The 16,557-nt window shown below is 35.6% G+C and overlaps 1 protein-coding gene across 1 annotated transcript in view; it reads right to left on the bottom strand.

Moving 5' to 3' along the window:
• LOC144442003 (atrial natriuretic peptide receptor 1-like) overlaps positions 1-14,517 on the bottom strand; it is a 38,717-nt gene extending 24,200 nt beyond the window's left edge. The window contains exon 1 of the mRNA XM_078131275.1: positions 13,863-14,517. Coding sequence (XP_077987401.1) covers positions 13,863-14,517 — 655 coding nt within the window. The remainder of the gene's footprint in view (positions 1-13,862) is intronic.
• Positions 14,518-16,557: the final 2,040 nt, after the last annotated feature.

The raw sequence follows: 16,557 nt of genomic DNA, 5'->3' as shown, positions 1-16,557 counted from the left end.
CATGACATTACATTACATTACATTACATTACATTACATTACATTACATTACATTACATTACAACATTGCGGTGTATGATCCTAACATGCCACAGTCTGCTCTAGGCAGTAGTAGAACACAACAAATAAAGATCGCGCTGAACTGAACAAAACTGGAACTAAATAATGTTAGTCACGTACAGGACAACCACTTTCCGATATCGTATCGGTCAGACATCTGTTGATTTCCGTATGACATAAATGAGAGATAGAGAAGTAATACAAATAATGTAAAATGGATGAGTAAAGCATATTCTACACAATTTGCAAGATAATCCGTCCTGTAAGCTCACACCAATATGAAGTATACACATGCCACTTCGTAAATAGAAGGTTGCGAAGCTACCCAACACAAATCTTATATGAGTTAACAATCCCCAGTATCCCCACGTGACGATAATACCGTTTTTGATCACTGTGTATTTTCTACAAGCCGAAACAAATCTATTATAACATCAGGTGTGATTATCGTACAACAATTGTATACAATTTCCTCTGCATGATATGTTCTCATATCGATTTCTCTTGCCAAAGGAATTTCTGTAAACTGTCGATTGATCCCTGCACGCGATACATGTGTATGACAGCTGTCACAAACACTCGTCTGATAAAAGCGATGCTATGCGTTTAATGAAAGGAAGGTTGACATACGTTATTTAACCTCCCCTAGGTTATAACAATACTCCATTATCGGTCTAGTCTGATCTAGTATACTTCTATACACCATTACCCATACAAACTACTTCACTGCTCTGTTTACCTTGTCCTTTCCAAACAGTCTCTGACATTGCATAAGTTGATTATTCCGGCAGGATTCGTCCACTGATGCTCATATTGCTAATTCAGAAATAGACTTGAATGGTTCATTAGAATATTTGCTTTATGTTTTCTTTGTCTATTTGGCAAGACAGCATTGAACATTGGTCTCGTGTGTGGGGTGTATGCATACAAATGATTTGACAAAATGGTTGTTAAACGGATTTAGTGTGTGTAATGTTCTCATATTGAAGGTTGTGCCATCGTGCCTTTAAAAATACAAAGTTTGAAGGAATTATATTGCATTTATTCATATTTTCACACGCAATGGTTTGTTTATTTTATCTTGCTTTCTAATTGTGTGATATATTTATGTATATATTTTGATGATACTTGCCAATATTATTTTTCCAAAATGAAAAGCATTTTAATAAAAGCAATCCGGTGACGTTATTGATGAGTATGTGTACATCCTAATATTTTAATTTCACTCTGATTCTGAAATACTGACCATGTCAATAAGACACCTTAACAGAATTGCACATACAGGATGCAATATTCCTATCAAGTTAAATGAAGACGAGAAAAACTTCTTTGAAACTGAATTCAAGATGGCTTTATAATTATCCTTGCAAGTTATGTGATGACGAGAAAAACTTCAAAGTCTTTGAAACTGAATTCAAGATGGTTTTATAATTATCTATGACGTTGCAAAAAAGTTATTAAAGCTAGTAAATAATGTATATTTGTTCAGCTATTGTATGAATAAAATATTAAGCTACTCTGAAAATTAAACTTGATTAATTTCTCATATTTTCTCAATAAAGTACTAGATGTTAGATTTGATAATTTTTTCAATGGTTGGACTAATGAAATTTGGAATGAAAAGTAATGATTTGAAAAATCGGAAATTGCTCATTCATTTACATGTTATCCTGTACGTAGATATTTGAATACATATTCTCTTGTGGTGGTTTTTCACGTGCTTCGCCAAGAAGCAGTTTTGCATATTTACGGGTATTAAAATTAATTGAAATGGTTGTTTTTTCATTCGAAACAATCATACAATCTGATGAAGGGTAATTCTCCTTTGCGTTCTCTCTTTTTGTGTTTGTCGGGTGTCTACCTTGAGCTGCAAAGAGGAAGCCAATATATACTTGATGAATACAAAATACAATAGGGAAGGCAAAGGACAAGTACATAAACATGGAAAGGGGTATATAAAACAATTAATCGATACTTTTCCTTGATCACATTTTAAGCAGGTTGGCTAGCACGCAAATCTAAGATATGAATAACAACACAATACAATATCCAATTCAGGCAAACTACAGAAAACTTTAATAATGTGTAGGAGCCAATACCCAATGTCTCTACAAAGAGAGAGTCGCCAATGATATGAAATACGGTAAACATAACAAATTGAACACGCTCAATGCGTGTAATGTCTTATCGTCATATAAAACAGAACTTTACATAACCTTATTCTTCAATCAAGATACGTCGTAAGTGTTATGTATCAGAACGATGTCGTGCGTGTTCTGTATTTTGTACAACCTAACCATCAGTGAAGATTGATTGAGTATATACAGTAACATTAGGCAAACACAGTCATCAACGTCACACTATAGAATTAACTTAATCGCGGTCAGTCAATCAACAAATTCAGTCTGTTACATTGATTTTTCTAATGCCGTTATTAAACCATTCTTCCAATGCACTGAAGGTGTAACCTAGCTAATGGGCTTTACTTCATCGCCAAAACATCACGCCACCCGGAGATCACTTACATCATGACATGTTTATCCCTTGATGGAACACCTCTTTAAGGTATCCCAACATGTGAAAATTGAAGTACTAGCTTGGATTAGATCCTCTTATTACACGCTAGCTCCGTTTCAATAGTATTTGTTACATGAAAGTATGCATCTTTCTCATAAGACTACCCTACTTTAAATAATCCTTGTACCCATGGGAAATAACTGTTAGTTTCAATATTTCAATGTTTGAATCGAACAGTTGCTGGAAGGAAATTGGATTCTTTCCTCCAGTGACTTGAGTATAATCATTGTATGATTTGTTTATTTATTTATTATTTGTACTTAGATGATGAAAATGGGGTACTTTTAGTGAAATTTTGGCGAGCCAGATGATGAAATGTTCGTAGCAGATCGTAAGATTTTCGTCGAACCAAATGTCGGGTTGTTTCATGTGTCAAACATTGACAACGTTTGAATACAGAAATGTCTAGGGAAACAGGTATACTGATTTTATTTTCAAATCTGTAGTTTTCATCGTTTCTTCCTCCAGGCTTTTCATCAATTGTCAGGCTATGCCTATTTGCGTACAGATGTTGATAATGTAGAACGGATCCACCCCACCCATTCTGCCCACATTACCTTGAATTTCATTGTAAGCTACTACCAACGAGTCTAAAATAGATTACGCAAATATTAAAACTTACACCTAATCACATTTGAGCTTCTTGACAAATACACTGTCGAACTAAAACGACGGGCTTCGAACTCACGTATCAGACATCATGTGAGCGATAAGAAGATATAGAAAAACACTTACACAAGATTAGAATTCAATTGAGTATTGGGAATTTGCAGTGCAGTGCCAACTGTTGAAATGATTATTTTTTATCACAATGTGTTCATACCTTCGACAAATAAAAACTGTCGTTTTCGCCATCATCTCGTTGTGTATGCTGCCATACTAATGACCTTCACATTCAAATATACACAAATAAGATCGAGTTAACATACGCCTGCCTAAATCAATCTCTTTAGCTGGATAATACCTTATTAAAGAATATAGGACATTATTTGCAAATACTAGCATCGATGCAAACCATACGAGTACCATCGAAATCATTATTATTATTATTATTATTATTATTATACAAAGATTTTTTTATGTTTGTTTAAGCAATATTTTAATTAATGGTGTTGGCATATAGACTATATGTTTGTGAGGGTATGCGGAGTGGATGATGGTGGGAGTGTGTGTATGTAAAGTGGATGATGATAGTGTATGTGCAGATGACGGTGGTGGGGGTCTGTGGAGTAGATATTCCTAAGGATATACAAAGCAGATTTGAACTTACCCATCTAGGGGTATGTATAATTGATGTGCCTACATCAGGCTCGGAACCGGCGAATCGGACATTGAATAAATTATTTCATAAAAAGCATAGCAAACTTTCGCAAGATTAAAATTCACTTGGGTATTGGAAATCTTCGGTGCAGTGACAGGGTTTGAAATGATGAGAGTAGGATAAAGAATGTATTTCCAACATGTAGCTAGACTTCGCACTCACATATCAGACTCTGTTTGAACGAATAGAGGACATGGGAAATTGCTTAAGCAGTATTCTAATTAATTTGCGTATTGAAAATCTGCACTGCCAGCAGTTAACATGATTATAGTGGAATAAGGGACAACTTTCCAACACTCGTATTCAATCTTTTCAATAAGGCAACAAGACTGTCGTTGTCACCTTCGCCTCATAATTATATTGTAAAACAACCTTCACCTACAAACTCACAGCGATATTGATTTTACGGCCGAGTTAACACACATCTGACTAAATCAATCTGTGCGACTGGATAATACCTTATTAAGGAATATAGAAGACTATTTACCAATGTTTGCATTGGATTAGGACACGAGAGCATAATAGCAAAAGGCAATATGAACAATTTTCTTAGTTTAATGTGAGGGGAGGGGTATATATTAGATGTTGCTGAGGGTATGTAGAGAGATTGTTGGGTTATGTAAGGTAATGTTGATTGGGGTATATGTTGAGGGGATGTTGGTGGTGGTATGTACATGTATATAACGTTAAGAGTATGTAAAGTAGATTTCACCCAGATCCATCCTGCCAACCAAACTAGCTCAAACCTGACTACGCTTATAAACAATAATTATTCTATATTCCTTCTCAGATATCTAATCCCCTAATGACAGATACGACGCGAAAGTGTCTACATTTGGTTTTGAACTCACGTATGAATGAATAGGTAAAATAAGAAAACACTTACAGAAGATTCAAATTTATTTGGTTATTTGGAAATCTACAGTGCAGTGTCGATGGTCGAGGTGGATACACTCGCCCGATAAGGAATACAATCTCAAATTCAACCTTTTTAGGCTTTCCAATAGCGTCAACACGATTATCGTTTTAGCCATTGCCTCAATATTGCAATACAATAGATCTTCATCTTAAAATATACGCATATACTGATTAGATTGCCGTTTTATTTTTCAATCTATGCACCGATGTAGGCCACTAGAGTACTTTTGCACCAAGTAATTTGACAAAATTCAATGATGACGATTGAGATGAAAATGAAGCTGCGTTAAACACTGTGTGAGCTATTACCTAACTAATAATACAGGCACTAGATTCACCTTGCGGAACTGCACAAAGAAGGGCTATCCTAATGTTATCGTACCAAAGACGATAGGGTTACTCTAAACATATGAACTCAAATAAACTGTTATGGAAAATCCAGTTTACGGTAACATTTTGTCTTTGATAAAAGTAAGATGTTCTACCAATTGTAGTTAGTTAACAATTCTAGTGTAAAAGTATAATGTACCATTTATAGTCTTCTGAAAGTCAACTAACCATTTTGGGGTGAAAACGTTTATGTCTTAAAAGCCTTAAAGAGGATTGATTACATTATTGCATCAGCGAAATGAATCAAAATGCTTCGTCATTGTACATTAATCACATCAAGCACATTTACCTTAACCTTATCAAGAAACAATCAAAATTATAAATCTGTCACATTAAATCTGTTGATAGAGAATCTATGAACAACATGCTTCTATTTGTATCATTGATAACTTTCCTTTTTACTTTAATTCGACAGAATGTACGGTTGTTGAACTTATTTATAAGGTATGTTCACGTCATTTGTACAAAGCATTTCAGACATTGCACTTACAGAATTCTACTCATTGTTTTTCATGCAGTCCATTTAGAAGGCTCTTTCTTGCGCTTTCTATTGCAAGTCTTTTCGTTGACTTGTACATCTATCATGCGTCATAACTTTAACTAAAACCCTTCTACTCCTATATATGTTCCTGATAAGCAACACATTTGAAAATCTCTGTTAAATAATTGATTTTCAACTTATCGCTTCATTGGTTTCTTTGGTTCATTAATTGGATTATTTGTTTGTTGGATAGCTTGATGGTTACTTGCAATTGGCAGATTGATTGATTGCTTGAGCAGTTTGGTGTTTGAAGTTATAGGATGAGAGCTAGTTATAGTATTGGTCCTGTCCAACTCGTCATCCTAATTGTATATAAGATCTACATTGAAGGATACTCAATGGAGAATCTCAACGTACGGACAATTAATTAATACAAAGGATACTAATACACATACACATATATACACCACGTATTTATAAGTATAATGCAAATGAATGTGAACGCACAATCATGTAAGCGTAGAGAGACACAGACAGACAGACAGACAGACAGACAGACAGACAGACATCACATTCTTCACTTATATTGTATAAACCTGTGAGGTGTTAATTTTGACTGCAATATTCTGAAAGTAATAATCTTAACCATGGTATTGACGATGTAAAATAAATAAATTACACTGAAGCTAGCCCAACATATTACATGAAAAGACCAAAGTTATAATTTTTGATGTCAGTTAGTATGGAAATAAAACCGTGTCAGCGTAGAGTCTAAAATTAAATATGTAAGCAGACAAGGTCTGTGAGTCGTTGGCTTTATGTATTCAATGTGCAAATGGTAAGACTGTGGTAAATGAGAAATGACAACGGGTTATATACTTTCCCAGCGTGTCGTATCAAATATGTATAAGTCCACAGTGAAAGGACCGATTAATGTATCGTGCCTTTTGAGGTTTTTTGTTGTCACAAAATATTAAAGGTCTTGGGAATCATATTTACAGAAGGCCCGTAAATTAGTAATAACATCATAGTAGTAGGGAAACCACAATCAAACATATTGATGGCACGTAAACGACTGCGATCAATTTCATGTAAGCTTCAATCGAATACCCTACATACAGCAAGCATATTGTACATTCCATATAGTCATTACTAAGTAGAAAATCTCCCGCTATTTTCACCTATACAAGGGCAGTTTAAGTGTGACGTTCTTGGATTGATAGAATAAAAGGGAAAAAAAACGAAGTGGGGGTTAGACATTTGAAGCATATAAGGCAATTTCAACTAACAAACAAATACACGTTCCTATCATAAACCAAGATGAAATTGATATGTCAATTTCGAACATCGGAATCACTGCATAGATAATTTTTTTTTCTGCGCAGTTTACTTACTCTGTGGCAGATTGCGTCCACCGCTTCTGCAACTGTAATATTTCATACGCCATAAGCAAAAACATGTCTTTGTCTCTTATTACATCGCCTTCTCGCAATCGGTCACCCTAAAACTAAGGATAGACTAGGGAGACTTAGAATGTAAGGCTTAATAACGAAATACTTGAAAAGGGATTGCGTTACATTTTGCTGGCCACTGTTCTGGTCATACTTGCTTTATTTGAGATCTTAAAAATGATATAGTCCTAAGGGATAAAGTGGTCTTTTCGTTTGTGGTTTAGTTCATGTCGTCCATGTCTTTTAAGTTGCAGAAGGTTTGTCACGGATTTTACTTTCTCCCCATTTTATCTCCTGCTTTTCAACATGAATGCAATAACTGAACAAACTCGTGTATTTGTAACCTTTTTCAGGTTTCTTGATGTGTCAAAGTTAATATGGTGGGCAGGATCAGCTGTCGTTGCTAAGAATTTATGACAGCAAGACAACTGACTAAATTTTGAATGAGTTGAGATGTATTAGTATATTTTTATAGAGGAGTGAGTGAAAGTGTATACTCACTTTCATCTCTGCTGTACCACACAGTGACACAGTAGGACAGGAACACCCTGGAGACGTTGTCTTTGGCATTGATATACAATCTATAAAATTACCTTATCCCCACTGTGTAGCTGTCAAAATGTGACAAATAAAAACATACTCCCACCAAGTAGAGACTTTTTTTCCTACACGCCATTTTGAGAAACGTTAGAGGACATTTTTGATAACAAATGGGCATATTTTGTTTTATGTTTTATTTAAGGGACACAGCCTGAAACTATGACGTCATTGGTGCTTAGTTTTGTTTCATACTGAAATACATTTATTTAGCTTTGTCCAAACTACTGAAACACGTTATATTATATCTAACGCCTTGTACAGCTTCAAGTATGCCATTATTTTTCGGTGATCATATTTTTTTTAAAAAGGCATCACATGGACGGTTGTCAGACACTGTTGCCAATATTTGTTATAATAATATTATATATATTTGTTTAAGTTATATGGTGTATTTGATTTTTACACGAACTTTAACTTTAAATGAGACTTCGGTTACTGAGTGTGCCACTTTAATAAATACTTCTTATCTAATTTATTTTAATCTAATCTCATCTCATCATATCACATCACATCACATCACATCACATCACATCACATCACATCTCATCTCATTTCACCATCTTTCGATACTTAAATATACAAGCATGGCTGAAACCTGTCTTCATTACCAAATAACATGTATTTGTATACTAACTATGTGTGGGGGACCAACTGAAGGGTAGAACATAAAAGCAAGCTAAATTGAAACATATTGTCGTCTGGTTCTACAACAGTACTTCACATGTTCATGTTTGGTCTGACAAATATCTTATTAACATTTACTAATTGTTATCGTCTGGCCAGAAAAAAAAAATCTTACTAATATTGCTACATTTTCTGTGTGTGAGCTACCATTATAGCTTAGTAGATTGCTGTCAATAATCATATACATTGTAACAAATCATACATTTTCTGGCCGGTCAGCGGATTAAAATGTAGCAACTTTACTTCCCGTACACGACTATAAGATGTAGCAATGAGAATAGTAAGATTTCGGTCACGATATATTGTGAGTAGCAATGTTGATGACATTGTTGTTTAGCCAGATGATAATAACTGATGAAAAGAAGCGGTATTAGTAAGTTTATGTCGAGCCAGTAATAGAATGTAGAAATGTGAGAAAGATTTTTATCGAGCTAGACGATAAAATGTAGCAATGTTAGTAAGATTTGTATCGAGCCAGACGATAAGATGTAGCAATGTTAGTAAGATTTTTGTCGCGCCAGATGATAAAATGTAGCAAATTAATGTTAGTAAGATTTTCGTCGAGCCAGAAGATAAAATGTAGAAATGTCAGCAAGATATTTCTAGAGCCCGATGAAAAAATGTAGCAATGTTAGTAACATTGTTGTAGAGCCAGACGATAAAATGTAGCAATGCTAGTAACATTTTTGTCGAGCCAGATGATTAAATGTAGCAATTTTATTAAGATTGTATCGAGCCAGACGAAACTTTCACGTCAGCCAATTTCCACTGTAAATACTTGATGGAACTCGAAAATAAGCGATGTTTTATTAATTACATTTACCCTACCTGTGTGCAAGTATTGACCCAGTGCACCGATAGATACCGTGTGCATTGATGATTACATGCAGTTGACTTGCTCTGTCAATAAGGAAGTTTTAACATCCCTGTCAATGTGTCAGTCTACGTATGAACGCACTATGTGTGCGGTAGCATGTCTATGTTTCTCGGCGTCGTTTGTAGAACCCCTTTGACGTCATTTTGATATTGTCTCCGTCAATCTAACATATGTCTGCGTTGAATGACAAACATCAAATGTGCTTTGTAATTTACAATGTCGATACGCACCAACTACTGCAATCACAATGTTGGCATTTATTTCAATACGTTTGTATTTTTGAATCTATACGCTACATCACCACATACCTAGACGAACGCACAAGCTCCCTTATTCACTAGACGATTGGCGGGATATTCACGCTTAAGAAGCACTAGCTGCAACTGGAAGTTTGATAACTCAATATTTAAACATGCTACTACACTACCTACAGCTAATATAGACCACTAATTAACAGATACAATGTCTTTTTTATCGATAATCGACAAATTTTGAGTTAATACATCTTTGGTTATTTGATGAAAATATATCATAGCTCGCAGCTGGTGCAGCTTCAAAGGTGATTCTAAAAAACCCATCCCATAAACGTGGCGTCTATAAAGCACCTATCTCAAAGCTAACTATTCAGGGGGCTTTTAAAATGATTATAGCATAAATTGTTAAAACATAATGTTGTCTCGAATGACATATAGCAAGCTATCATCATATGTTCGCATTGTATCAGCCAAATCATGTTGGTGTAGGTATCAATTAGAACGATTTCCGAAACTCTTCAGTTAGATATATAATGACTTCCGTACTCGTGATATCGTAATGAACAGTCTTTATTACTTGTCGGTAAACTGTTTTGTGTAGCTATACATGAAATATGGGACTAAGAATCCAGTAAAAATCATAAAATCAGCGCCTACAAAGCGATCACGATTTCAACTAGTTACAGTACCACTTAGAATAAAAGCGACCTAACCCGTACATTGTATAACCTTTGGTATTTTAAAGATTTTCAGTAAATATATTGTTGGTTATCTGATCGAAAAGATAATACCCAGCTACATCTAATGCGGGGTTAAAGTTTGAACAACGTGAATGTGTAAATAATTGTAATATTTTGGTGTCGTTTGATTAAACTTATTTGCGCACCAGATTTGTTACTCCATGCCGTTGATTAAAGCACACATGATAATAGCATTATGTTAATGCGTGTTAATATATTCTAATATGACAGGTTAATGTATTAATGGCATGCTTCATAATACTTGTGTAGTGAGTACAATATCTACGTGGTGGTATTTGGGACATACTTTATCATGTTGGCTATACGGTTATTATTAAAACATTCCAGTACCTGCAAGGTGAATCAAAATGAATTCGAATGAAAGCAAATTGAGTAATATTTGTCATATCATGCATTATACAAAGCAACTACAGGGAGGAAGAGAGGGTGGAGGTAGGGAGACAGAGGGGGAGTGAGTGAATGAGTGAGTGAGTGAGTGAGCGAGTGAGTGAGTGAGTGAGGGAGGGAGGGAGGGAGGAAGGAAGAGAGAGAGACAGAGACAGACAGACAGAGAGAGAGACAGACGATTCGTTGTTGATTACGTTATAACCCATACGAACGTTGGTCACCAAATTGTGTTATTGTTAGATACAGAATGGGTTGGAAAACTTGGCAATCATACATTCCTATAAGTAAAATAACACGAGGAAGTCGAACTTAAAAACAAACGTTATTTTAAAAAAAAGTCTGGGTTTTGGCACGTAGTGTGGCTGACTTCATTATTATTGAAGTGTGTATCATCTCCTTGTGAGTGTATATATGATAGACAACCTCTCAGATGAGGATAGGTGTTATTTTGTTATCATAGATATAATTACACGTCTACAACATGACGAAACTTCAAACTCTCATGGCACTGAAAATAAACCCCAAGGACAGCTTCAGCGCTCAAGTATCGTATTAATCTTGTATCTGGTATTTGCTATCTCAGTAAGACTAGTGGTACCGCTATGTGTTGTCGGAGCATGTATGTTTAAAATCGCTACATGAAAAATAAATGTCTCAAACAGAGCCAGTGAACAGTAAACTACAATATGCTGTATCAACGTCACTGTGCACCTACGTGAATGTATATTTCAATTCAATTCGCAATCAACTTTGAGCAATTTATGCTTATCAGTACAATATGATAAAGAAAAATCTACATCACAAGGAAAATAGTGGTGAATGAAAAGAAACTGTTGCAGCAAAACAAAACAAAACAAAAAATAAAAACAAATAATGTTCTGGAGAATGAACTGCTAAAAAATACATGTTATGTATGATAATGAGAATGTACAATTCCTTCATGTTTTAAATATTTGCTTAGATTACAAAGCTGCTTAACATTTTTCTTGGAAAATAATTGTATGAATTTTAAGACAGGTGGGTATTTTCCCAATAGTATGGCTTAATGAAACGGACACGTAGTTCTCTGTACAATGTACATTTAAGTATAAAATGAAACTAGTCCTTAATATCATTATATATGTATCATTGTATATGTATCAAGCTCAAACATAAAATGAATTACTTCTACCTTGTCCAAAAAGTTCTATAACAAAACGATAAAATCTATACAATATAAAGAAAAAGACCTATAACAAAATAGACCTGAATAGCTTCAAGTAGCAATCACAACTGTAAAGTAAATTTTCTACTTTCAAACTACTTACGAATCGACAAATGACGATGCAACATTTCGCGAAACTGACACAACCCAATAACTGAAAAGGAGAATAGCTCTAGGCAATTAGCAAGATTAACAAACAGTTGTGATATTAAACAAGTCGAGACGTCTACCAGAACTTTTTTTCTCTCAGATTTCGTGCTGATAGATATACAGGCTATAAGACTATACCATATCCGGAGGCCAAGTTCGTAATTCACTCCATGTCAATTGAAACTCTGAAAAAATTACATAACATGTAATTTTACTTTCGTGTACGATCTTCTTTTCACGGGGTAATCGAATATTTCATTTAAATAAACTATACACAGCGCTGTCGAGAGGTTGAGACCCAAGGAAAATAGCATGGCCAATTGACTTCTAAGTTTCATTCTGCTTGACTAGGCATGGTACATAAAAGGTTGAACTTCACAAACTCACTGAAAAATTAATGTCGACACTCGAGCATCGATCCGTGCATATGGCATGTACAGGCCCAGCGTCTCTCTCGGGACCTAATTATCAACGTTTAAAAAGGCTAGTAAATGTTATCAATGTTCAACAGGAAAGTAAGATCTTTATTTATTTATGTCTTGTTTGTATATTTCTGCTCACATACGCGCGCGCGCGTGTGTGTGTGTGTGTGTGTGTGTGTGTGTGTGTGTGTAATACCTATGTATGTATGTATGTATGTATGTATGTATGAAAATCTGTATGTATGAAAATCTGTATGTGTGTATGTATGTATGTGTGTATGTATGTATGTATGTATGTATGTATGTATGTATGTATGTATGTATGTATGTAGGTAGGTAGGTAGGTAAGTATATTTGGAGGTCAGTGGGGAGATATGGGTTTATATGTATACATTTGAGTGAGTTTAAAAAGATCTTTTAGTTGTCATGTAGGCGCCAAATACATTTTAGTTACCAGAATATGCCGACAAAAAGCGATCCAGCTATCAACAGCTGTCCATTAACGACACGTCAATCATATCTATATGTGTATGTCGCACTTTAATTTCGAAGTTCCGACTCTGATAAAGTTCACCGGATGTCGACTACATCTTCACTCTAAGATCAAAATAGCAATATCAAACAATTGGCTATGTTCAATTTGCGTTATAAATTAGGTCCGCTTACTTTTCAAAAGCAATCCTAAGTTCTTACATTGGTGTAATGTATCATGTTATGTTATCAGTGGTGTCATAAGCATTACATGTACATAGGATTATTCTTTTGTTCGGGGTCAACTTTTTTTCCTATAAATCTGCTAGACAACTGTTTTCACACCAAACACAATCCGTATTTCAATTGGGCCTTTGAAGTCAGGGTCGGTAACCTTTCTACAGCTGGCTGGCCTTTTCTAACAGTCACTGTACAATGTGTTAGGGTGGACTTTTTGTGAACTATTTCATTTCGTTGTGAAATTCTGCTCATATTTTCAGCAAATTTATAAATAACAACGACCAGTACTGTCAACGAAATTTAATAAACACAAAAACTTACTGAAAAAAAACAAGAATTTTTTTCAAAATTCGGTGGAAAAGTGCAAAGTATTTAGGAAATAAAAATGTTCGAATTTGATTATTCAGATGTCGTGAATCAGAATCTTGCCACTAAATAATTTTGAAATTGCTTTCCTACGAAATAAACGATAACCGAACTTTTAGTCATTCAGTGAAATCTGCACCTTTTTTGGAAGGAAATTAAAGTTATATTATTTTCAAATCATAATGAATTGATTTTTATAAACTAATAAATTATTTTTAATATTTATGGAATAATCGTGATGAGACTTACTTCTAGATACACTAGCCGCCTTCGTCAAAATCTTTGCAATGTCCTCATCCGCCATGTGACCTTCGAAGTAATACGGAATCGTAAAGTTGGCTTCTTCTAAGGCTAGTTTTATACCCGCCGATGTAATCTGCCAGGTGGTGAAATCATCGTGAATGATGGCCACACGGTCCCAACCAAACGTGTCGCAGATAGATTTAAAGAAAGCTCCCATCTTATACATCGGTCCGAATGTACGTATTAAGGTTGTGAATTCATTCTTATTCTGCATCTCATTGGAGGAACATATCCCGGTGAAGGTAGGTAAGTTGTAAAACACCGCGAGTCTGGCGGTAAGTCTGCAGGCTAATGAACACAGAGGGCCGATGAACGCTGTGTAGTTCCGTACTTTCATCATCTCGACTACCGTTCCCAGCGTATCTATTGGGTTGCACTTCGTGTCGATAAAATCGTACGTCAGGTTGTGCCCTGGTAACAAATTCGGATCCGCGTTTACTTTGTCCACGGCTATGAAAGCTGCCGGTCCGGTTTTTTGTATGTGGTACGGGAGTACCTCAATCGAGGGCATCATGAGAAGCACGTGAAAATCGTCTGCAACGAGCTTTTGCGATGCCAAAACCACCAACACAAAACTTAAAACATTTTCCAACCGTATCATTTTGTCTCCGTTACCGGTGAACCACGAACAACTATTGAACACCAGCGTCCGTGCCAAAGCTTGAAATACACCACGCGATCAGCCAATCCACTCCGGAAAAAATTTGCTCCCAATGAATTTCAAAATAAATAATTCATTTTAGAAAATGATAATCGCGGGATCGTCATTATTTATTCAGTTACCATGGTGATGAAGTTAATCTTTCGCGTCTCTCTAAACGTATGGTATGAAACGACATCGGATATCGAATCTAATTACATCGTTAGCGGCCTAGCAGAATACCCGGCATTCTTAGACATCAAACACACGTCTATAGATAAGATCGTATATTGTTTGTCATATTCACTTGTAATCAACAATTGTGCGTTATTGATGGGACTATTGACTTAGGAATAAGATCAATACAATGTGGTACAACGCAACCCCCACGTGTTTTAGATGTTAGTTTTCGACAAAAATAAACACCGCAAAAATAATTGCACAAGTTTATCGATATCCGATGTATTATTTCGATTTCCTCTCCTGCTCACTTCGTTTTAACATAAAAGTGTCACGTAATGTAACAACGAAGTACACAGAGTGAAACAGCTGTGAAAGGCCACTTGTACTTTTCCGCACAAATTGATATCATACGTCGTCATGGCAACGGTTTCAGGTGTAAATTTTCAGAAATCAATCGTTAATGTCGAGATACTTTAACTGGAGATGTGATGTACCTGACGAGAATGAGTTAAACTGTAAAACACGTGTTAAACCGATTTAAGTGTTCTATTTTGTCTGAGGTGGTTAATCTTACAACAAAATAATGGTAAACATTTTCAAAGCACATCCCACAGAGGATGCTATGATCATAACACTAACAATCGTTTGCAGACCCTGTATGCTTTTAGGATTACAGCATTCACAAAGCATCCTCTGTCCTATTAGGTACCTATATATGTGTTTATACAAATAAATTACAGCGGATAGACTCTAACCGGGTGGGTGGGTGGATCATGGATGGTTGGTTGGTTGGTTGGTTGGTTGGTCGCTCGCTCGCTCGCTCGCTCGCTCTTTTGGTTGGTTCGCTGACTGGCTGATTGATGTGTTCGTTGGTTAGTTGGCTGGATAGGATTTGTCGAGTTTTGAATATGTTTAGAACGCAGTACAGAAATATAAAAACGCATATAAAGAAACGTATGAGGACTTCGCTTTCAAGAACTGTACACGACGTATAAGTGATGCGTGCGTGTAAAGTAACATATCTTACATTGAATTACACTACTGTCTAACATTATGAAGCAGATGGACGTCCGCTATTGTCCACCAGTCTGAGACTAAGTATAGTGTATCACATAACATAACATAGCATAATTTAACATAATATAACACTATATTATTGTCGAAAACACGTATTCGTATTAGCTGGTGAGTTAGACACAGATAAATGCTGATAGAAATATGTATAAATAGCAGATTGATTGATGGAATTAAAGTGAACTCTCCGGGTGTATTGGTGATATCGACCTGTGTGTATATTCCTTTGTCGTGTGTATTAACAGATAGAATAGAATATGTAGAATGGGCTTCGGGTCTTTTCAACAACTCAAGTCCACAAAAGCCAGATAACAATCACTGGTCGATACTATTAAGCGGTTACATTTCTCAATGCATTTGCAACTATACTCTGCCATCATTATTTCGACGTTTCCGGGGTTGTACAAGTTTACATGCGAAAGTTTGCCAACTTGATTAATTAAATGAGTAAATAATACCAACAGCTATCGACCTATTTATTCAAGTATCAATAGAACGCCTGAGTGTACTCTACACAGGAAAAAGTGTCAGATTGTGACGCCACTGCTGTTGGTTTGTGTTTTCTTCTTGACTAGTTCAATATCTGGTTATGTGGTATGGTTAGATGATTGAATGAAGGGGCGGGGGCACTTCTTTGGAGCTCGGTACATTCTCATGTAGGTCTGTACTTATTGGGGTTGTGGATTCTGTTGAACTTTGTTTCTGCTTTAGTTGATCAACATATATCATTTGAGTTTGCAGTTA

The sequence above is a fragment of the Glandiceps talaboti genome, chromosome 11 (assembly GCF_964340395.1).
Source record: "Glandiceps talaboti chromosome 11, keGlaTala1.1, whole genome shotgun sequence".
Lineage (NCBI taxonomy): Eukaryota > Metazoa > Hemichordata > Enteropneusta > Spengelidae > Glandiceps > Glandiceps talaboti.
Note: the sequence above shows the minus strand (reverse complement) of the source record. Positions and strands in the feature narration are given on the sequence as shown.